At 39.9% G+C, this 23046-nt stretch overlaps 1 protein-coding gene across 8 annotated transcripts in view; it reads right to left on the bottom strand.

The window, feature by feature from the left end:
* Nucleotides 1-23046, bottom strand: part of HEPACAM2 (HEPACAM family member 2) — a 56589-nt gene that overhangs the window by 31281 nt on the left and 2262 nt on the right. For 4 of the 8 annotated variants that reach the window (XR_011489075.1, XM_070471553.1, XM_070471560.1 and 1 more), the window contains exons 1-3: nucleotides 19147-19526; nucleotides 12297-12650; nucleotides 7553-7837 (exon numbers count right to left, since the gene is read on the bottom strand). Coding sequence is in view for 7 of the 8 variants with exons in the window: in XM_070471553.1 (XP_070327654.1) it covers nucleotides 7553-7837; nucleotides 12297-12650; nucleotides 19147-19225 (718 nt within the window). In the remaining variant the exon portion in view is untranslated. Of the gene's footprint in view, nucleotides 1-7552; nucleotides 7838-12296; nucleotides 12651-15427; nucleotides 15636-19146; nucleotides 19527-23046 lie in introns of those variants that run through there. The other 4 variants (XM_070471596.1, XM_070471583.1, XM_070471607.1 and 1 more) reach the window with 2 other exon arrangements.

The raw sequence follows: 23046 nt of genomic DNA, 5'->3' as shown, positions 1-23046 counted from the left end.
CTGTGTATTTTCGCCACCTCTTCTTAATCTCTTCTGCTTCTGTTAGGTTCTTAACATTTCTGTCCTTTATTGTGCCCAACTTTGCACTTGGTACCTCTAGTTTTCTTGAAGAGATCTCGTCTTTCCCATTTTACTATTTCTTTGCATTTTTCATTTAAGAAGGCCTTCTTATCTCTCCTTGCTATTCTCTGGAACGCTGCATTCAGTTGGGTATATCTTTCCCTTTCTTCCTGGCCTTTTGTTCTTCTTCTTTCCTCAGCTATTTGTAAAGCTTCAGACAACCACTTTGCCTTCTTGCATTTCTTTTCTTTGGGATGGTTTTGGTCACTGCCTCCTGTATAATGTTATGAACCTCCATCCATAGCTCTTCAGGCACTCTGTCTATCAGATCTAACCCCTTGAATCTATTAGTCACCTCCAGTGTATAATAATAAGGGATTTGATACAGGTCATACTTGAATGGCCTAATAGTTTTCCCTACTTTCTTCAATTTAAGCCTCAATTTTACAATAAGGAGATCAAATCTGAGCCACAGTCAGTTCCCAGTCTTGTTTTTGCTGACTGTATAGAGCTTCTCCACCTTTGGCTGCAAAGAATATAATTAATCTGATTTCAGTACTGACCATCTAGTGATGTCCACACACAGAGTTGTGTCTTGTTGGAAGAGGGTGTTTGCTACAACTAGTGTGTTCTCTTGGCAAAATTCTTCTTAGCCTTTGTCCTGCTTCATTTTGTACTCCAAGGTAAAACTTGTCTATTACTTCAGGTATCTCTTGACTTCCTACTTTTGCATTGCTATCCCCTATGATGAAAAGGACATCTTTTTTTGGTGCTAGTTCTAGATGTTGTAGGTCTTCATAGAACCATTAAACTCCAGCTTCTTTAGCATCAGAGGTTGGAGCATTGGATTACTTGGATTACATTGGATGACTTGGATTACTGTGATGTTGAATGGTTTGCCTTGGGAACAAACCAAGGTCATTGTGCCATTTTTGAGATTGCACCCAAGTACTGCATTTTGGATTCTTTTGCTGACTATGAAGGCTACTCCATTTCTTCTAAGGGATTCTTGCCCACAGTAGTAGATATAATGGTCATCTGAATTAAATTCACTCATTCCTGTCCATTTTCGTTCACTGATTCCTAAGATGTCTGTGTTCAGTCCTGCCATCTCCAGCTTGACCACATCAAATTTACCTTGATTCATGGGCCTACCATTCCAGGTTCCTATGCAATATTGTTCTTTATAGCATCAGACTTTACTTTTACCACCAGACACATCCACAACTGAGTGTTGTTTCTGCTTTGGCCCAGCTGCTTCATTTTCTCTGGAGTTATTAGCAATTGCCTTCTACTCTTTCCCTAAGCATACTGGACACCTTCCAACCTGGGGAGCTCATTCCCAGGGTCATATCTTTTTGCCTTTTCATATTGTTCATAGGGTTCTCCCAACAAGAATAGGTGAATGGTTTGCCATTTCCTCCTCCATTGGACCACATTTTGTCAAAACTTTTTACTATGATCCATCCATCTTGGGTGGCCCTGCACGGCATGGCTCATAGGTTCAGTGAGTTATACATGCCCCTTTGCCATGACAAGGCTGTGCATTATGAAGGGGTATATGATCAGTAGTAAATTGCTTAGCACAAAGAAGACCATGATGTTTGATTTTTTGAATCAAATCAAACCATGAGTGAATGAGTGAATAAATGAATGAATGAATGAATAAGTGAAGGTCAAGAAGATGAGATGTTGACCCAGTGAAAGTTTTTGCATTCGAATGCAAAAATAATCAAGAAGATGTTAACACTATTCACAATTACTACATAGTAAGAGTAAAAAAAAAATCTTTCTTAAATCATCTAGATAATTCATCCTCACAATGTATAAATGGAACTCACATGGCAAAATTTTCTAAATGTTCTTTCAACTACCTGCCATTAGTCTTTACTGAAGACAGGTATTTCTCTGTGAGGTTTGCATAGATATGTCTAAAAAGAATGTAAGGAAGAAAGTTCAGTGTACAAATAAGAGATATGTTCTATAAAATCTGAACTTATTCACATGGGGATATTCTAATTCTTTCAAATAACACAGGAAAGGAAAGGAAATTTAGGGGTTTAAAGCCTTTATCGGTGTGATTATGGTTTTTCCTCCATTTAAATACTTTACACACCATTTTCTGTGATAATTATAAGATTATGGCATGAACATGCACATGTTGAAAGAAAGATCTTATTCAATATTTTTACTTTGTCAGATGAAAGTAAACTATATAGCAAAACAAAAGTGTATTTCAAGATCATGCAAATGACATTTTCATGTATCTGTAATTGCTTGTGAAATTTTCCCCAGGATTTTTTCATTTAAATTTATGGCTAAAGTTCAGAGATAGGTAAATAGATGGCAAGATAAAAAGGATTGCTGTAAAGGAAATATTTTCATGTAGAAAAATGAAATGTGTTAAAAAATGGTAATTTCTGGGGAAGAAAGTTCTTTTCAAAGTATTTTTTCAGTATTCTCTTTGCAGGTATCTTCCAAATTGCACAGGTTTTCCATAATTTCTTGATGTCATGTTGCCAATTATGTCAGCATAGTTTGGGATCCAAGGGAAAAGAAAAAAAAGAGGAAAAGCCAAGCAGCTAATATTATTGAGTTTTTCCTATGTGCCACTCACTGCCTTCTTTACACATAAAGTCTCACATAATCCTCCCCATTCCTCTAGAGATAGGGTTTAGCCTTACACTGGGACAGTGCTGATAAGGAGACGAGGAAACTGACACAGAGTAATAATGGCAGAACCAAAGCTTTAACGCAGGCAGCTTGAATGACAGCTTAGACTCATAACACTGTGCTAAATGCTATACTCTCCAAAGGACATAGCACTTATTGGAGTCTGTATGGAAACAAAATAAGATCAGGTTTTCGTCAGTGGACAAAGAATGCTCCACCATAATTTTCTGCTGTCTCTTACTACACTGAGTGACTGTTTCTCTGAATTAATTTTTAGTTGATGATACCTGGTTGGTTTAATATCTTGTTTACCATTTTGTACCTTTTCTATGTGAATGTAAATTGTTTAGACCATATAATAAAGAACATCCTAAATAATGTAAGGAGTCTCTAGATAGCCCTAGACTTGATTTCATTTGTCTGCTCCCATTTTCTTTCACTGTGTTCAGGTAACTTGAACGCTTAGGTCTGTGCTCCCTGGAGTTGAATGGAAGTTTAAATTTATGTCAAAGTAACCTTATTCAGTCAAGAATATGACTACATGTACTAACAGTGCCAAATCTAAATTTTTCACTCTAATTCAATGCTAGCCATGCAGATAGTCACAATTTATACTTTGTAAATCCATTTCTCTGTGTTTTAAGGCACACAGAATATTTTCACAGTTATCTGAATATAACATTACATAAAACTACTATAAAATATAGCTAAAAGTTTAGCTATAAAAACAATGTCTTTGTTAAACACAATATAACTAGTGATTGCAATAAATCTTATATAATTTGCTTGAAGAGTGGTATTTTGGTATTTTTTTGGTGAAAAACTATAATTTCCTTCTTCCTTTATGCTCTTTAATACACTGATAATTTCTCCTCTTTCTGCAAGAAGAGACTGGTTCATCTTTGAGACACTGAATTCTGAGCTAGGTTGGACTAGCAGATAATCCTCTTTGGATTCCCCTACCCTAATGCTGAATTATACAGTGTATGAAGTTTTTTCTATTTCTGTGTGAACAATATTTTTTTGGAAAAAATGCTTTTAAGTTGCTCTTAGATGTGTTTAATTACTGCATGCAGCTTAAATTTGGTGACTTTTTAATCGGTAGAATAGGTTAATAAAATACATCCTACCTCCCTTTTTTCCTTTCCTATATATATTTTTTCTATAATTGTATGACATTCATGATCTAGCTTGAAACCATGCTCTCTAGAAAAACATTTGTTGATTTACCCTAGAATATGTTTGTGTATTTATTTATAAAATATTCTGCAGTCTTCTAAAAAATTGGAGCTTTCTTAAAAAATAATTTTCCTAATTGTTTACCAAGTGATGCCTGGTGTTCAAAGCTCCCTGCAATCTGACGCAGCTTTTCAAAGCTCTGCTTATGCCACTTAGCTTTTATGAAAGACCTGCATTAATATCTGTTTTAGCTGACTGAGAGAAGTCTAGAGAGGACTTTTGCTTTCTCAAAAAAAAGATGAAAAGTGAAAAACAGCGTTCAGAATTTGTTTTCCAGGAACTGTTTTAGAGGCAGTGGGCTCCCCAGCAGCAAAAGTGGTGCCCCCAAGCTCCTTCCCAGGGAACTACACTCAGCATCTCAGCATCAAGCCTCCATAGCTCTGAACTTGGTGGGCACCTGTGTTTTATTTTGACTCACTTTTCGCATCCCTTAGCAAAACAGGTAATGCTTGTTTACTTTGCACCATTTTGATTCATACAAGGTTTCAAAGGAACATTCCATTTTCTGACAGAGGGGCGTGGGGAAGCTGTATCTATTCCTTGCTGCATCTTATGCTCCAGTCAAACTGGACCACTTGCCAAATACTCTGATCTCTGTCTAGCATCTGTGTCTACTCTCCCTAGTGCCTGAAATGTTCTTCCAGACATTTCCCCTTGTCCCCTTCAAATCCATCGTTCGAGGTACATCTCAAATGTTACTTCCTACAACAAGCCTTCTCTCCAGCTAGAAGTAATGTTTTCCTTCTCTGAATTCCCAAAGACACGTAATATTGTAGTAATAATAGTAGCCAACAGCTATATACTATTTACTATGGGCCTGTCACTGTGGGGCTTTCTTAGTGACTCAGATGGTAAAGAATATGCCTGCAATGCAGGAGACTGGGGTTCGATCCCTGGGTGGGGGAGATCCCCTGGAGAAGGAAATGGCAACCCACTCCAGTATTCTCGCCTGGAGAATTTCCTGGACAGAGCCACCTGGTGGGCTACAGTCCAAGGGGTAGCAAAGAGTTGGACATGACTGAGCAACTCACACTGAGTCACTGTTGTAAGCAAGTTACGTACAGTAACAGATTTAATCCAAATAATAACTGTACCTAGGAAGTAGCTACTATCATTATCACCATTCTATAGATGAGGAAACTAAGGCACAAGAGAGCTAAGGCGGCAGAAGCAGGATTTGAACCCAGGCCTTCCGTTCCAGAGTTCTGTGCCCACGCTGTGCTCCTTTGCAGGCATTCCTACAGTATCTATGACGGTCTCACACATTTCATCGTCACATTATCTCACTTCTGCTAAAATACTGGAGAGCTTCCAGTGTTAAGAAGCAGCGTGCCACGATCCTAGCCTGTGCAGCGTTCCCATTCCCTCCGACTTCTGGGTGAATTTGGCCACGGGGGATTCCTGGCAGAAGATTAGAATGAGGGAGGAGAATGAGGCTGAGGTGTTTGTTTTCCTTGTTCCTTTCCTTATTCTGGCTGTTTCTTTCCACCAGAGGCCCCTGCTTTATGGAATTTTACTTTTCAAGGTCTCCAGTAACCTCTCCTTGCGCCTGTCCTTCTGGATCTAGGTGCAGAATCAGGTTTATTGGTAACAGTCTGGGTTTCTCCTACATCCCATTCACATCTTTGTACTTAATCCCTTTGATTATCCTAACCTGTCATCTGTCCACTGTTGAAATCCAGATACAGCCAATAAACACATTAAAAGATTTTTAAAAGAATCAATGGTTCCATTTTTCTTATCTGAATCTTGCTTAATGAAGCAGATCTTATTGTATACCTGTATCAAACCACCGTATTATACTTCTCAGAAGTCACTTTTCCGACCACATTTCTGGAGCTCAGTTTTATTGTTAAGCTTGATATAGCTGAAAAAAAAAAAAACCCTACATATGCTGGTGCTTTTCCTCAAAGAATTAATAACACACATTCTCAAGAAAGACTATCAACTTTCTATTGAAGAAAACAGAAGACAGATGTGTTGATAACACAAACAGCCTCCACTTACTGAATGCCTGCTTGGTGTCAGTCACTGGCTAATTTTCAGACAGGATTTCATTTATTGTAGGAAAGTAGTTTTAACCATCTCCATTTTATAGATGAGGCCCAGAAAGGTCAGGGACTTCTTAAGGTCACATATGTAGTGACAGAACCCATTGCCTACTTAGGTCTGTCTACCTCCTAAACACTTAAACAATAGTCTTTAGGGCCTTTCTGGGCATTATGGAGATATGTTTGATAAGGGAGTAGATACATTTACAAGGCTTAATTCTACCCCTGTGGTTCACCCAGCTGACCCCTCCACCCTCACGCCACAGGGTGAGACGTCTTCCTTTGCCATGCCTCATTTATTTCATTATACTGCTGCTGTGGCCACGCACTAAGTCAGCTACGATGGCAACTGATCAGACTGCTTCCCAATGTGAAAAGCCATTGGTTCAATTTGGGGAGATTCTGCACATACCACTCCCTCTCTCCTGCACTCAGGGGACATATGGCAATGTCTAGAGACACTTTTAGTTGTCACAACTGGAGGGAAGGGTGCTACTGGTATGTAGCAGGTAGGGGCTAGGCAGCTGTTAGACATCCTATAATGCAAAGGACAAGTACCCGCAACAAAGAGTTGTCCAGTCAAAATGTCATTAGGGTGGAGGTTGAGAAACTTTGTGAGAGGCTGAAAGTAGGATGCAAGGTTAAATATATTAGAGGTGGTGCTGCGGAGTAGAGGTGACGGGGAAAAGTAATACAATCAAGAGAGATCTTGCATGGGTTGATGATGATCATACGACATGGACTGAAAAGTTTGGTGAACTTAACTTCATACATGAGATTAAAATCACAACGATAACAACAGCAACTACAGCAACAGAAAAAAGAACCAAAGAAAAGTGAAACCTGAAATAATTATAGATTTGCTGGGAAGCTGAATAACTTGCTGCAGAATAACTAGGTTTTTTCTGTGATCCTCTCTGCACTCTGCCTCTAAAAACGGGGCTGAGAAAATGGGCAGAAAGACTAGCCATATCCTGGGCTGTATAACCCACATATAACCTGGGAATATTCTTTCTCCCAGTGGTCAGCTCCAGAGCACATCCCTGTCCCATTTTATGATGAACAACTCTCCCTCGTTATGGGTGAATAAATCAATGCCTTCTGCATGGTTCTGGGTTCTTGAAATTGAGGTTTCTATTTTTCATTGGCAATAAGGTCACAGAATGCACTGAGTCAGAGAATATATTCAAAAGACCAGTATCTCAACTGGATCTTCAAGAAACTGGGCTGTGCAAGTAACTATACTTCATGACAAGACAGTGCCTAGGAAGTACAACTGCAGCTGGCACTGCATTACAATAGTGGTGAGAACCAAATGGCACCTGGCATTGATGTTCTCTGTGACAACTCTGGTGAAAACTTCCCAGAAGAAAACTCAGCCGATCAGACATGTCTGACTTTTGTGACACCACAGACCGGGGCCCATCAGGCTCCTTGGTCCATAGAATTTCCCAGGCAAGAATACTGGAGTGGGTTGCCATTTCCTTCTCCAGGGGTATATAAATACATTTACATTTTTAAAAACTTACAGTATATGGTAGGCATAATGATGTCGCTTTCCATCTTACTGACAGGGTTCTTCACCAGACAACTGTAATTCCCAATGTCTTCTTTGGTCACTGGAGCAATGTGAAGGCTGTTGTTCTGAAGAGAGAAGGAGTTGGTGGAGCTGGTGTGGACAGGCCTCCCATTCTTCAGCCACTGGTAAACCCGCCGGCTGCCCCCTTCCACGAGGCACGTCAGAGTCATGTTCCCCACGTACTCCACAGCCCCAGAGGAAGGCTGAACCTGCACCACTGGTTTCGTGACAGGGTCTACAACATCAAAACAAGAGAAATAATCTTTGTCACCCCAGGATTATAATTAAAGTCTAGGAGGTCTTTCACATGTTTTAAATCCTAGGAAAATGATTCCAAAATTTTGTACTTTTTAAATGTAGACAGCTCAGGAAGTAATTAAAGAAGAGGATAAAAAAGTCACTACAAATAGAAGATGATGATATAAAAATATCATTTATAGCAGAGATAACCAATTCTAGAACTTAATCTTCAAGAATTTTGTAACGAGAACATTTAGTTTATAGATAATGCAGTTAGCGGTGAAGAACATCAGCTTCCTTATTTCCTGTTCATTGTGCTCCCTCCAACACCATAAAGGTTTACTCTCACAGGCAAATTTTACATGGTTATTCCCCTCTCTTGATTTGTCCTGCTATCCCGAGAGCAATTGGTTGGGATAGATGTAGTGAACCCAAATTCCTATTCATTATCTGCAAAATACAAAGCTTAGACATACTATACTTTGGGGGTATAAAGCAAAAGTTTTAAAGAATCATATTTTCACCATTTACTTTTCCTCCTATGTAAGGAAGCTAATTATATGTTTTAATTGCTGTGCATTTGTATTGCAGCATTATTTCAGTCACTGTACCATGTTAGTCTCTTTAACAAACCAAAGCCTATTATGAACTTTCCTTATATGCAAAATTACAGGTCACACAGAGAGAGTAAGATGACAAATAAGTAACAGACAACTGGTTCCAGTGTTTAGCTTTGAATTCCTATCAGACTTTTAATTGGAGTTGATGCATCTTCTCAGGTAAATTTGTTTTGACTCATGCTCACTTTCATTTTACACTGGCAAATGCGCATTAGAGCATATACAGATTCAATCCTTCCACCCAGAGAAGACAGGAAAGGAGAAAGGAGTTTGAAAAGCAAACTGCAGGAAAGCTGGGTAGCCCTGAAGGCTCCAGCCTTTCTCAAGATGGAGGCAATCAAGATGTCCCCTCATTTTAACCCTTTATATTCCCTGGCAAGAGCAAATGGTTTGGAGCAGCTTTTGCTTAGAGTATCATGATTTAAAAAGAAAGACTGTTTGGTACATTTATTATGTAGAAATAGTTTTTGTTTCAAAAATGCCTGTGCATGGAAATATATGTGATATGGGAAAAGTCAAATAGGTAACATCTAAAGTCTTGTACAGCAGCCACTATGGAAAACAGTGTGGAGATTCCTTAAAAAGCTGGAAATAGATCTGCCATATGACCCAGCAATACCACTTCTAGGCATACACACTGAGGAAACCAGATCCGAAAGAGACACATGCACCCCAATGTTCATCGCAGCACTGTTTATAATAGCCAGGTCATGGAAGCAACCTAGATGCCCATCAGCAGACGAATGGATGAGAAAGCTGTGGTACATATACACCATGGAATATTACTCAGCCATTAAAAAGAACTCATTTGAATCAGTTCTAATGAGATGGGTGAAACTGGAACCCATTATACAGAGCGAAGTAAGCCAGAAAGATAAAGACCATTACAGTATACTAACACATATATATGGAATTTAGAAAGATGGTAACGATAACCTTATATGCAAAAAAAGAAAAAGAGACTCAGATGTATAGAACAGACTTGTGGACTCTGTGGGAGAAGGCGAGGGCGGGATGTTTCAAGAGAACAGCATTGAAACATGTATATCTAGGGTGAAACAGATCACCAGCCCAGGTTGGATGCATGAGACAAGTGCTCAGGCCTGGTGCACTGGGAAGACCCAGAGGGATGGGGTGGAGAGGGAGGTGGGAGGGGGGACCGGGATGGGGAATACATGTAAATCCATGGCTAATTCATTTCAATGTATGACAAAAACCACTGCAATATTGTAAAGTAATTAGCCTCCAACAAATAAAAATAAATGGAAGAAAAAAAAATTAAAAAAAAAAATAAAGTCTTGTACAGGGAGAACCAACCATTAGAAAAGACACTGGCACTGTGATCATGCACTTGGGTTTAACAGTGTCACTCAGAGGTGGAAGTTTCCCAAGGAGATTTTTTAAACAGGTCCTGTGCATGTGTGCTAAGTCACTTCAGTCACGCCCAAATCTTTGTGACCCCATGGACTGTAGCCCGCCAGGTTCCTCTGCTTATGGGATTCTCCAGGCAAGAATACTGCAGTGGGTTGCCATTTCCTTCTGCAACACAGGTCCTAAATCCCTACTAAGACCTTTTGGTTGCAGGGGGAAGGGGAAAGATAGAAGTAGGTTAGTAAGAGGTATAAACTAGCACTATAAGTAAGCTACAAGATATATTGCACAACATGGGGAATATAGCCACTATTTTATAGTAACTATAAACAGTATAATCTATAAAAATTTTGAATTATTATATTGTATACCATGAAACTAACATAACATTGTAAATCAACCACTGGCTCAGTGGTAAAGAATCTGCCTGCAATGCAGAGATGCAGGTTCAATCCCCGGGTTGGGAAGATGCCCTGGAGAAGGCAATGGCAACCCACTCCAGTGTTCTCGCCTGGAGACTCCCGTGGAGGGAGGAGTCTGGCGGGCTGCGGTCCACGGGGTCGCCACAGAGTAGGCCCTGACTTGGTGACTACAGAAACAAGTGCGAGGTACAGACTAACACGTGTAAAACAAGCAAACTACACGGGCACATCATACAGCACAGGGAGTGTGGCCAATATTTTACAGTAACTACAAGTGCAGCATAACCTATAAAAATTCTGAACTATTACACCATATACCTAAAACTAATATGATACTGTAAATCAACTATACCCAACATTCTTTTTGTATAAAGAACTTTTGGCTCCGTTTTCCTCAACACGTCCAATTGCACTACACATTAACAAGGAATGGATGTTCTATTAAAAGTTTGGGGGGAAGAGATAGGGTATTACCCAGGAGAATTTCATGAAAGTGTAAAAAATGTCCTCCTTTTCTCTCCCCAAAGTTCCCCTCTAGGCATCTGCTGCCACAGCCTGTGTCTTTGTTCCCCGGCAATGTCTCCAGGTCCACTCATTTCCTGGGCACATATTTACTGAGTGCCTACGAACGGCCAGCATCAGGGATTAGGCAGTGAGGGCAAAGCAGCAAACAATATAAAGCCTACTCCCATGGATCTTGTATTCTAGACCAGGAAGAGAAGCAATAAAAGAAACAAATGCATGTAAGATATCCAGTGTTATGAAAAGAATAAAGCGGAACTCAAGGTAAATAGTAACTCTCTTTCTCACCCTCTCTCTCAGTTTGGGGGAATGAAGTTATACTTTACATAAGGTGGTCACAAAAGCCTTCACAGGTAAAGCGACACTCTGGCTAAGACGATAAAGAAATAGGGGAGGGAACCAGGCCAGTATGTGAGAGAAGAGTAATCTATGTGGAGTGAACAGCCAAGCGCAGAGACACTGAGGTATGAGAGTGTTTGGCTTGTTCTAGGAACAGCAAGGAGGCCAGACTGGTGAGGGGAAGAGAGGTGGGAAGGGGTCAGAGGGGGCTGGGTATGCTGGGGGGATCACATGGGCCTTGAGGGACGCTGCTGGCACTTTGGCTTTGATTGTGAGTGAGATAGGAAGCCACAGGAGGATTTTGAGCTGCAGGAGGCAGGGGTGGAAGCAGGGAGAGTGCGCACAGACTATTTGGAGAGTCCAGGCCAGAGCTGATGGTGGGCTTGAGTAGGGCAGCTGTGGGGGCAGCAAGAACTGACTGACTCACCTCTGTCCATACTCTGAAGGTAAAGCCGAGAGGGTTAATTTGTGGACTGGATGAGGATGTGAGAGAAAGACAGAGTCAAGGGTGATGGCAGAGTGCAACTGATGGAATGAAGCTTGCATTTGCTAAAACAGAGGAATATTGTTAAACAGACAGGTTTGGGGGAAAAATCAAAAGTTGTGCTTTGAACATAGTATACTATCTTTAAGGTACACTGCTTACACATCTCACTAAGGAAAATCAATGTTTGAAAGTTAGCTGAATCCCATTCTTCCTCTGAGGACATTCCCAGCACCTTCTGCTGTCCCTCAAGTATGGTCATTGAGCAAGTCTCATCCTCTCCCAGTGTGCCAAAATTAATAAAACAACAACAACAACAAAAACCACACAAATCTTTATGTGACAAAAAATAGGGCTCTTCCCAGGTTGCATTCTGCTAATGAAAAATAAAATTTTCTCCATCTCATCACATCAGCAACTTTACACTTGATAGTTTCCAGGCAAACAATAACTCCTACTTACTGCTTGATTACCTTTAGCTGGGCACTGTGCATATCCTTTCTACGTATGTTCTTATTTACTCCCCAGAAAGCCTCATGAGGTGGATAATGCCATTCATGCCATGAGACACTGAGGTTTTGAGGGTTAATGTGCCCTAAGTTGCAGAGAAGACCTAAAGCCCAGGTAGCCTAGTCTCCTAAGCCACTGCTTACTGCGGTGCTACTCAGCAGCCAATGTCCCTCACAGTGGACTTACCATCAACCGTGACTTGAATCTTCTGACTAGCTGACAGAGTTCCGTTACCCTGGATGTTGATCTTCACAATGTAATTGCCTTCGTCGGTGAACTGCAGCGGGTTGATGAGCAGGGAGGCATTGGGTGGCATCATGGTGAATTTGTGCTGGTATTCCAAGTCGGGAACCACAGACTTGTTCACAGAGCCCAGCAAGTACTTGGGCATCGTATGGGGTCTCTCAAAAAGCCATATGACCTGGATGTCTGATGCTGGAGTGTGGAATCCATAGTGCACGGGGAGATAGAGAGCCTGGCCCCTGATGCCATGGACGGTCTGTGATGGCACTGCCACCTTCAGCCCCGAGCAAGCACCTGCTGTGAAGGAAAGGAAAGCTGTAAAGACCCTGAGCCACATTTCATAACCTAAAGGCACAAAACGAGAGAGAACCTGATGGGGCGATAATCCTTTACAAAGAAGAGAGGCTTCTAGGTACTGACTAGTCTAGTACTGGCTACCTGCAGAGGTAAATATTTGTCTCTGAAATGAGCATTTTTAAAACTCCACCCAAAGACTGTGTGGATCGCATGACCTCTTTAAATGCATGATGAAAAGGAAAAGCAGAAGTTATTATCTCCGACTGTTAAAGAATAATGGGAAAAGGAGAACTGGGATAGACGATTAGTTCTGAAGTCCAACGGAACCTTCAAAAAAATTGAAATTGTGACTGTATTAATGTCTGAGTCATACCATAACCTAATCAGGCTATGTGATTGAGGGGCTACTTCCTCTTGAGAATCTTCCTTCACAGTCTTCTGACGTGACCTGGTGGTCCCTGATTGGAAGTTTTTCCCTTTAGCCAAAGCTTTGCCAAATGCAAATATCCCAAGGACAATGATAGCAAACCATTACCAGCTGTGATTGATTATTACTGCTGAGAAGTGGGGATCTGGTTTGTGTGTTCGATTAACAGTAAGAGACAGGAAGAGATGGAGCCGAGTGGAGCCCGCGGAGCCTGGTGAGACGGGAGGCCAGCAAGACGGCTGGGCCAGAGCGCCTTAGGGTCACGGCAAACAACTCAGGCAATTTTACTGTGAGCAAGATGGGAACACGACCAGAGTTTTGTGAGCAGGAGGGATAGGGGTTTTCTTCTTATTTTTTTTTTAAGGTGTACTCTAGCTGCTGTGAGAACAGACTGAATCAGGGGAAAGAGCAGAAGGGAGCCCATTTAGAAGGTGCCTGCAATAAAGTAGGCAAGACAGGGCTGTGCTCTCGATAGGGTGGTAGTAAAAGATACTGTGAGAAAAGACTGGTGGTGCCTACAGTATTTGATGACACGTTGGGAGTGGGATAAACAAAGATGAGTGAAGAATGATTCTAAGGTTGATGACCTGATCAACTGGAAGAATACAGTTGTCATTTATTAATGAGCAGCTAATAAATTAATCATGGGGAGACATTTTTGGAAGACATTTTGTCTTATGGACAGAAGGGCCTGGCAGGCTACAGTCCATAGGACTGCAGAGTCATGACTGAAGCGACTTATCATGCATGCAGAGACATCTTACAATTTCAATTCTGTCTTATACAAAGTTTTTATCTTCTTTCATTGCTTCTCCCTTTTTATCTCTACTAGCAAGGGGATCTTTAAGATTTATCTGATTCATATTATGGAAAGCCATCAATATTAAGAAGGGAATGGTAGAAAGATCTGTTTGTACAATGATTGTCTTTGGAGAAACTGAAAGATGCTGGCCTGCTCCTGTGAGGAATAAAAAGCCACCAACAAAATTTTCTTCTTTCCTTCCCAGGGTGAAGGTCAGAGCAAAGATTTCCATGGTTTTAGTTTTTGGGTAGCTGTTAGTGAACTCTTGCCTGGAAAATCCCATGGATGGAGGAGCCTGGTAGGCTGCAGTCCATGGGTCGCTAAGAGTCAGACATGACTGAGCAACTTCACTTTCACTTTTCACTTTCATGCATTGGAGAAGGAAATGGCAACCCGCTCCAGTGTTCTTGCCTGGACAATCCCAGAGATGGTGGAGCCTGGTGGGCTGCCGTCTGTGGGGTTGCACAGAGTTGGACACGACTGAAGCGACTTAGCAGCAGCAGCAGCAGTGAAGAGTGAGACCCTGGGGCCAGCAGGGAAGTCAGAGCAAAGAACTGAAAAGGAGAAAGAACAAAGAAGAAGGATGGAGGAGGTTACAGGGAGAAGATACACAATTGAAACTGACTATATGGAGTGAAAATTAGGTGACTGTCTGGGAAAAATAAATGTGTGTCTTACAGACTCCTTGGCCTCTGTGTATATTTGTGATTGACTTGTAATTTTTTTTCCTTGACAATGGGTTGTATCTGCACATTTCATTTTAATGATTTGGTCCATTACAAACGAGTTACAAAGGTATGAGCATTTACTTCTATTTTCTTTTCTGACAAGTGCAAGAATGTTAAATTTGTAGTTGTTCTTAATTTGAATCATTAGAAAAAGAAGGAACTGGTTGCTGAGAGCTGTAAAGAGGAGATATAGTGGATTGCAGGAAAGGAAATCATAAGAGAGATAAATGAAGTTGAGAGAGTAAATCTAGGACTTAACACTAGTGATGTCTGAGATATGTGAAGCAGCGATAGTGGGAAGGGAGTGAAGCTCTTGAAGCCATAGATATAGGAAGACATTGGGCATCTGGGTGGGGGTCCTGCACAGGAAATTATTATTCTTAGTACCTGTGATATAGCATGAAACAGCATGTATTTTCATGACATTCATTGTAATTGGCGATAGGAAGTGCCTGACAAGTTCCTGGCAAGAAATAAATAAAAACTAGTTTGCCCATTATTACTAACTTAAAAGATATGCAAAATGTAATTTTCTCTGTATTTATTGTGTTGCTGTTTCCTTTTTTTTTTTTTTACTTCAGTGAATACAAAAATATTCCTGTGGGTTTCATGGTTAATTCTTGATCTTGGACTCCCCTGTCCACACATTCTTAAATTAATCACTTGTAAACTGCCTGGAAATAAGAGCTTTTAGGAACCTATTCTCTAAGGTTTCAGAGAGATTTTTGAATTAGATACTTTAATAAAGTTAAAAGTCCACTAAAGTTTGAAGTGTTGAATACATATTTGGGATAAAATTGTGATTAGTTAGATGACTTACCTTAGATAAGGCATTTTAATTCTCTGTGACTCAGTTTTCTTTTGTGTGAAAAGAAGGTTATATTAGATGAGGTCCAAGGCCTCATCTTATGGTTATGTTCTCAACATCCTAAGATGCCTTTCTCATGGTAGCAGCTACCCTACATTTGAAGGGGAAGGGCCCATATTTAAGTAAGAGAGGGCCCAAAGAATTTTGAAGTATTGACTCTCAGATTTAAGTCTACTTAATAAGTTGTCAATCCCTTTGTTTAGTCACTAAGTCATGTCAGACTCTTTGTGACTCCATGCACTGTTCCTGCCACACTCCTCTGTTCATGGGATTTCCCAGGCAAGAATACTAGAGTGATTTGCCATTTCCTCCTCCAGGGGATGTTCCTGCCCCAGGGACTGAACCGGCAACTGTTGCATTGGCAGGTGTGTTCTTTAGCACTGAGTCACCAAGGATATCTTTTAGTAAAGTGGCAGTTCTGTGTTTTTTTGCCAAGGAATCAAGGGGGATGGTGGGAAGCCACATCATTGCCTTGTGAACACATTGGAAAAAGCGGCATGGCTGCTGATAAAAAGCTCGGTAGTTGCCTCTGACAGTGAGCAATTTGGTCACTGATTTATTGGTCTATTTAATACATTTCACACCTCAGCTTAGAAACTGCTGGTAGACTGCGCTGTAGCGAGAGATGGCCCGAGTGCAATCCTGGCCAATCTGTTCTTGGCATTTGGGGAAGTCATTGCAGAAGTCCTTGTTTACTTTTTACTTTTTTTTTTTTGAAAAGAGGAAGCACCCTTTTTAATCTACTTTTTTGTGTGGTTTGAGTTGAAAAAAGATTAACTGAGATCGTAATGTTCTGAAAATGACTGGGAAACACTTTATTACCTTGGAGTGAGAGCATGACTGGAACAGAAATGTAGGTGGATCTTGACTCAGAAAGCTGAATCTTAAGCGGACTGGAAAGTCTATGACTAAAGTTACAGAAATACATTTTATTTATTAAAATACTGAATATGACACAAACACTGCAGCCTAGGAAAATATGGACCTAGTAGAAAGTGTTATATGGCAGGCACAGGAATCACTGAGGGGAGTGAACTGGTTCTTTGGTCTATTTTGGAAATAACAGGCATCATGTAGTAGTACCTTACATAATATATTACCATCAATGGTATCTCTGAATGTATTCAATGCTTATCATACCAAATGATGTGAAGTCATGTCATTTAACTTTTTTCTTGATATGAAATCATGTGTGCTTTTTCAAGTTTATGTATGCCAGTGAGAGAGAACGTAGCTGTTACAATTGCTGTTTGCTTAGATTGCCTACACCATTTTCATCAGATAAATTATAGGTAGAAAGTTATGAGTATCAGTGAGGGATGAAATTTTCTTTATAAACTTTTTTATATCAGCCACTAAAATCTTTTTAATTTGCAGGAAATACATGAGCCTATTGATATGATGTAATCCTTCCTTGTAATGAACTTTGCAGAATAAACAGGTAATTGTATGCTTCTGCTCCACTTTAGGAGCACGTACTCTTTAGCCATTGCTGAACTTCCCCCTATAGATGTGATGAACTTAAGCTGTCCAAACAGTAGTTTACTAACTTAAAAAAATTAGCTTCATCTTCAGAAGTTTTCAAGTGTTCTTTTCTCATTGTATAAGGAAATGTAAATGACTGAACTATGTGGATTTTAGAAAGTCAACCTCTGTAAGAATAAATAAACTTTTTGAAAATAAATGATATGAAAATTGATGAAATTTTAATTTGACATTTCAAATATTTGTACTTAAATGAAAATTCAATTTTATTATTAGGTTAATACTTTTGAGTACAAGAAAAGAAAACTCTTGATTTTTTTATATCTGAGGCACTATACTGCTTTGAAGAACATTGATAATATCATTAACAATCTGACATAGAAAATTATAGCAAAACTCTCCCCTTCAGAGATTCACTTAAACTATAAAACAAAGGCATGATAAAGGAATGTCCAGTGTTAAAGAACACGACCTCATATTGTGAAATTATCTATAGTCCAGCAACAAAAGACTCTTTAGACCAGTTTTACTGTATTGAATATAAACATCAGACTCCACAAAGTGACCTCTACTGTAGCTCAAAATAGTTGGCATTTACTTCCCCATTGCCAAGTCTGATATTAGCAAGCACAACACAGCTATTGTTGACTATAAATAAACTCTTGTATCTTTAGAGAAAATAGAAATTATGATGATGTACTTTGAATAGACTATACAAACTACATTTGGGGCTTCGAATAGCTGCGACCTTTAAAAAAGAAAAAACAAACTGATAACTTAGTATTTCAAAATATAAAAAAAAATTCCAAGTTACCCATGGTCTTTACAACTCACTATCAGTGGGGAAGATTAAATTTGTGAAAGTCTTAAGGGATAATAACTGCTTTAGTTACTTATGGACATGCTATCTATTTCTCGAAATTATGTTTAATTTTAGTTTGGTAGAATCCTTCAAATGAATTGGCTCTCAGTGCTTCCTAAAGCCAGTTGTAAAAAAGTACTTAGGAAATGAGAGCAGTCCTGTTGTAAAAAATTAAGGATGGCACTGCCACAAACGATACTTTTGAAGCCCAGAAAAATGCACAAAGACAAAAAGTCAGCTATGGTAACTGCTTAATTTTCCTAAAAATTTCTAAACATCTGTATAGGCTTGAATTTGACAACGTAATGGAAAAACAATCACAATTATGGGAAACTCAAACATTTAAAAAATTAACAAACTGTACATTTCAAGTACATGGAGTATGAACAACATTAGGTATAAATGTAAATAATCACAGGTACTATGAAGACTAAGCCATAAAATACCAGTAAGTGCAAGCTCTAAATACTGAAGAAGGTTAAAAACTTAAGTGGCTGTTTAGCTAATTTGTTCTTAAAATTTAAGGAATAAAAGGTTTTTTTTGAATTCCTATCTGTTGGATATAAACAAAATAAGAAACTGACTTGTTCTTTTAACTTGATTTTTAAAGCTGATATAGGAAGAATGGAAAAAGAACGTCTGGGGAAATTATGACATAGACACAGTGGACTCCTTTAAATTCTAAGGATAAAGAGGAGAATGAGGGAGAAACAAAGTAGAGGGGGAAAATTAATTGAATTAAATATTGGGCAAAGAGGAAGACTAAAGGTATTTTGGAGAAATAATACTTTTAAACACATTTCTCCCTATTGTGTATATTTTTTGTTATCAGTTTGGAATCTAACTTTCCCCCCACATTTCATAAATTAGGTAAAAATAGCTAGAGTTAAGAGTTTACCACAATATCTTTAATTAAAATAGCCAGAAACTATGTTCATAAATTGTTCTAAGTTTCCCGGTAAGTGGTAACAAATTCTTGACCTATAAGAATGTTTGCCAAGGTAGAATGCATTAAAGAGTGTTGAACCTATATATAAACTCTATAAAAAGAAGAAACACATTTAAGTTTTTAGAATATCTTAATTTTCTTAATGAGTGCTACTGACAATAATTGTTGTCTTCAGAAAACAATAACCATCTATTGATTGAACTTCCTTTCTCCTAAATGATCCTGTTTCTTTGCTGGAACAAACTGTGTTATTGTTAAAAGGTTCTGCGCTGTCCTTCAATAATCTGAGTGAATCTACAGCCAAGAGCAAATATTTACCTTATGCTCACAATTTTTTAAAAAAGTAGTTAAAATGCACTTTATGCAGTGCCTTACCTAAGAGGAGGAGGTATATGTTGCACCGAAGGACCCCAGCCGTGCTGCTGAAGGGGTCCATGAATGCATCCTGTTCCATGCACACAGCGCCCTGGTCCTGGCGGTAACTTGGTTCATGGACCAGCAGCTGCTGGTTTATTTGCCAGGGAAATCAGCAGTGAGGTAACAGACCCTAGCTTGCCTCTTGCTTCTGTGATTTGAATACAGAATGAATGTGTATACAAAGGACACAGGGAGCGGGAACACCTGTTACATGCTCTGCAAGAAGACAGGCTGTGACTTTCAGAGCCACTTCTGAGCGATCATCAGTGATTGTCAGCATGTTTCATGAATTGTTCTTAGTTGTTAATCATCACATGAAGGAAAACATCCTTTTGGGTGACTCTAATAAAAAACAGTATGCTTTAATAATCAAGAGCATATTGTGAAATTTTCTGAAAAAACAGAAGCTAGTATCTTATCATGGAAAATGATGCCGTTATTTTAAAATTAAATTTTTTTCTATGAAGATCACAGTATTTCATATATCTGCTAAAATAGCTATAAATCACCATGAAATAATATGTAAAAGTTATATCAAAGAAAAAGAGCATCTTAGTATCTTTAAATATGTATTTTTCTGTGTAGTATTTCCTGTTAGAAATGTCCACCATGGGTTTATTGAGTCTATGGATTCATGTTATTTTTAAAAGCAAACCACAGGTGTGTTTCCGAGTAACACTGAATCATGGACTGCGCATAATTATAACAGATGATATCTGAGGCCACATTTTCACAGCTGAAGCACAGAGTAAGTGAACCAACGGCTCAGAGACCATCTTGCCTCTACAGTGGTGCCCGGGCTACGGATTTTCTGCCTGGCTTTTCACTGCCAGGCAGTGCACTTCTGCTTAATTTACCAAGCTGTAAGTTAACCCCTATTTCAGTTCATGTCATCTACTGCAAGAAGTTTCCAGTCCAAGCCTCTACTATATAAAACAAATCTGCATCAAATCATGCAAAATTCCTTGCATACATCATTTTTGAAAAGTAAAGGCTCACCGAAGAAGTTTGATGATAAAATAGGTGAAGAAAGAATATTCCTCGATTGTAATTAAAGGTAAAAAAGAGAGTGATAGTTATTTTGGAATTTAAGTTTGGAAACACTTTTTAGATTAAGGTTAACAGACCTGTGTGTGTTCAAGCTTAGTCACGCAGTCGTGTCTAACTCTGCAACACCATGGTCTGTAGCCCGCCAGGCTCCTCTGTCCATGGGATTCTCCAGGCAAGGATACTGGTGTGGTTGCCATTTCTTCTTACAGGGGATCTTCTTGACCCAGGGACCAAACTCTAGAGTCTTCTTGCATTGCAGTCGGATTTTCCACAATCTGGGCCACCAGGGAAGCCCAGTTCAGCCAGATCTGCTCTTACAAGCAAAGTGACTGTTGGAAAACCTGAGGCCTCTTCAGAGGTCACCTCTTCAGAGGTCTCTCCAAGCTTCAGAAAAAAAAAAGGGTAAGAACTTCCCCCCAGGTAATTGTTATACTACAACTTTCTTTGTGCTATTTCTAAATCTTGTATATGCCATCTAGAGATAGCAGCACTGTTGCAGCATTTATCTCATTAACCTCAACTGACTTTGTTGCATGTTTATTTTCCCTCTGGGTCCTCAAACACAAAGACTGGTCTTATTCATTTATGAATCTAGCATAGTGATTAACTAGTATTTTTCTTAAGTTGTTCCCCCAGAAATAAACCCAAATTTCCTTAGTCCATGTCTTCTGGTTCCCACTTGATGCTTGAGAAATGCCTACAAATATTAATATTGGATTTTACAAAACAAAATTTGGAAAGTAATATTGAAATTCTACAGATAGCAGATAGACTCCCCCCTCACATCTTTTAAATCAATATCCATCTTGAATTGCAATTTAGTAAATAAGCTCTTTCTAGTGTTTTTCAAACCCAGTGCTGGTTCATGACGAACTTTTTTGGGTCCTAAGCAAAGTGAGAGAAATAAAGATGATTCAGTGAGTTTTTCCTAATGTTAAATTTACTCAATTTAAAGGAATGATTTTTATTCTGCATTTTTTTGTTTTTTATATTAAAATAGCCTTTATGATACAGTGATAGTAGATGTTACATAAATAAATAAAATGTCAAAATGAATTAGATGATCTTTTCATGTCAAGACACATATTAAAGGGCTTCCCAGGTGGCGCAAGTAGTAAAGAACCTGCCTGCCAATGCAGGAGACTTAAGAGACAGGGGTTCTGTCCCTGGGCTGGGAAGATCCCCTGGAGGAGGGCATGGCAACCCACTCCAGTATTCTTGCCTGAAGAATCCCGAGGACAGAAGAGCCTGGCGGGTTACAGCCCAGAGGGTCACACAAAGTAGGACACAACTGAAGTGACTTCGCATGCAAGCACATATTAAAAAATGACGACTGGCTCCTCTTGGGAAAGTGCTGAGACAAAAATCATGACAGTGCGCCCTCTCGTGGCCGGTAGTAGGAATAAAAATCTTAACCTGCTAGAGTAACTTCAGACTTCCCTGGTGGATCAGATGGTAAAGCATCTGCCTACAATGCGGGAGACCCAGGTTCAGTCCCTGGGTTGGGAAAATCTCCCGGAGAAGGAAATGGCCACTCACTCCAGTATTCTTGCCTGGAAAACCCCATAGACGGAGGAGCCTAGTAAGCTACAGTCCATGGGGTCGCAAAGAGTCGGACACGACTGAGCAACTTCACTTTTCACACAGGAAGCTACACAAGATAACGCTAAAATATAACTTCAATTGTTTTCAGTTTTTAAGTGCTATTACAGATGGTTTAAAGTGTTTCATCATTGTAAGAAACTTTCCACCAGCTACACGTCACATCTCAGCTGTAACCCACAGAGGGGCTCTGTTCAGGAGCCTATGGATTTCAGACATCCACACTCATCATTTACTAGTAGCATAGGAATGCTTTGGAATGGTAGGAAGAATTGGGAAGGAGAGGTGGTGACACGCCAGTGCCAAGGTCCACAGAGAACAGTGGCTTACCAGATGGCGCAATGATAAAGAATCTGCCTGCCAATGCAAAAGAAGCAAGAGACAGAGGTTTGAGACCGGGGTCGGGGAAAATCGCCTGGAGAAAGGAATTGCATCCCACTCGAGTATTCTTGCCTGGAGAATCTCATGGACAGAGGAGCTTGGTGGGCTACAGTCCATGGGATTGCAAGAGTGGGACATGACTGAGCATGCACGCATGCAAGAACTGAGGAAAGAAAGCCTTGTCTTCTAATTCGATAGATCTCAGGAAAGATCAGAATTTACAGGGATCACATCACCCATCACAATCACCCATGCCTGTGCTAACTCCTACAGTTAGGTCTATAGTACTGCCTCCAAGGAATCCTGATCAATTTATATGGCTACTACATGATTATCAGCAACATCTTCCTTCCAGGGCCCCTCTCCAGATCAGTGCTTTACCTTCAGCAAGTGTCCTGTTTTTCTACTACTGCTTGCTCAGGCAATGTCTTTACATTTGCTGGGGAGGCCACATCTTTCTGCTGCTTTGATATTTATAGGATGACTAAAATTCATCCTGGTCCTAATCAAACCAGGATCTCTGCTTTTAATTTAAGCTTCAGAGGCTCCTTCTATCTGGGCCATCAGAAATATGCCCTTGTGGTGTGTGTGTGTGTCGCTCAAGTGTGTGTGTGTGTGAGTCACTCAGTCATGTCCAACTCTTTGCGACCCTGTGGACTGTAGCCCGCCAGGCTCCTCTGTCCATGGGGATTCTCCAGGCAAGAATACCAGAGTGGGTTGCCATTCCCTTCTGTAGGGGATCTTCCCAACCCAATGATCCCAGGTCTCCGGCACTGCAGGCAGATTCTTTACTGTCTGAGCCACCATGGAAGCCCATATCCTTCA

The sequence above is a fragment of the Odocoileus virginianus genome, chromosome 1 (genome assembly GCF_023699985.2).
Source record: "Odocoileus virginianus isolate 20LAN1187 ecotype Illinois chromosome 1, Ovbor_1.2, whole genome shotgun sequence".
Taxonomy (NCBI): domain Eukaryota; kingdom Metazoa; phylum Chordata; class Mammalia; order Artiodactyla; family Cervidae; genus Odocoileus; species Odocoileus virginianus.
This window is presented reverse-complemented; position numbering and strand designations above follow the sequence as displayed.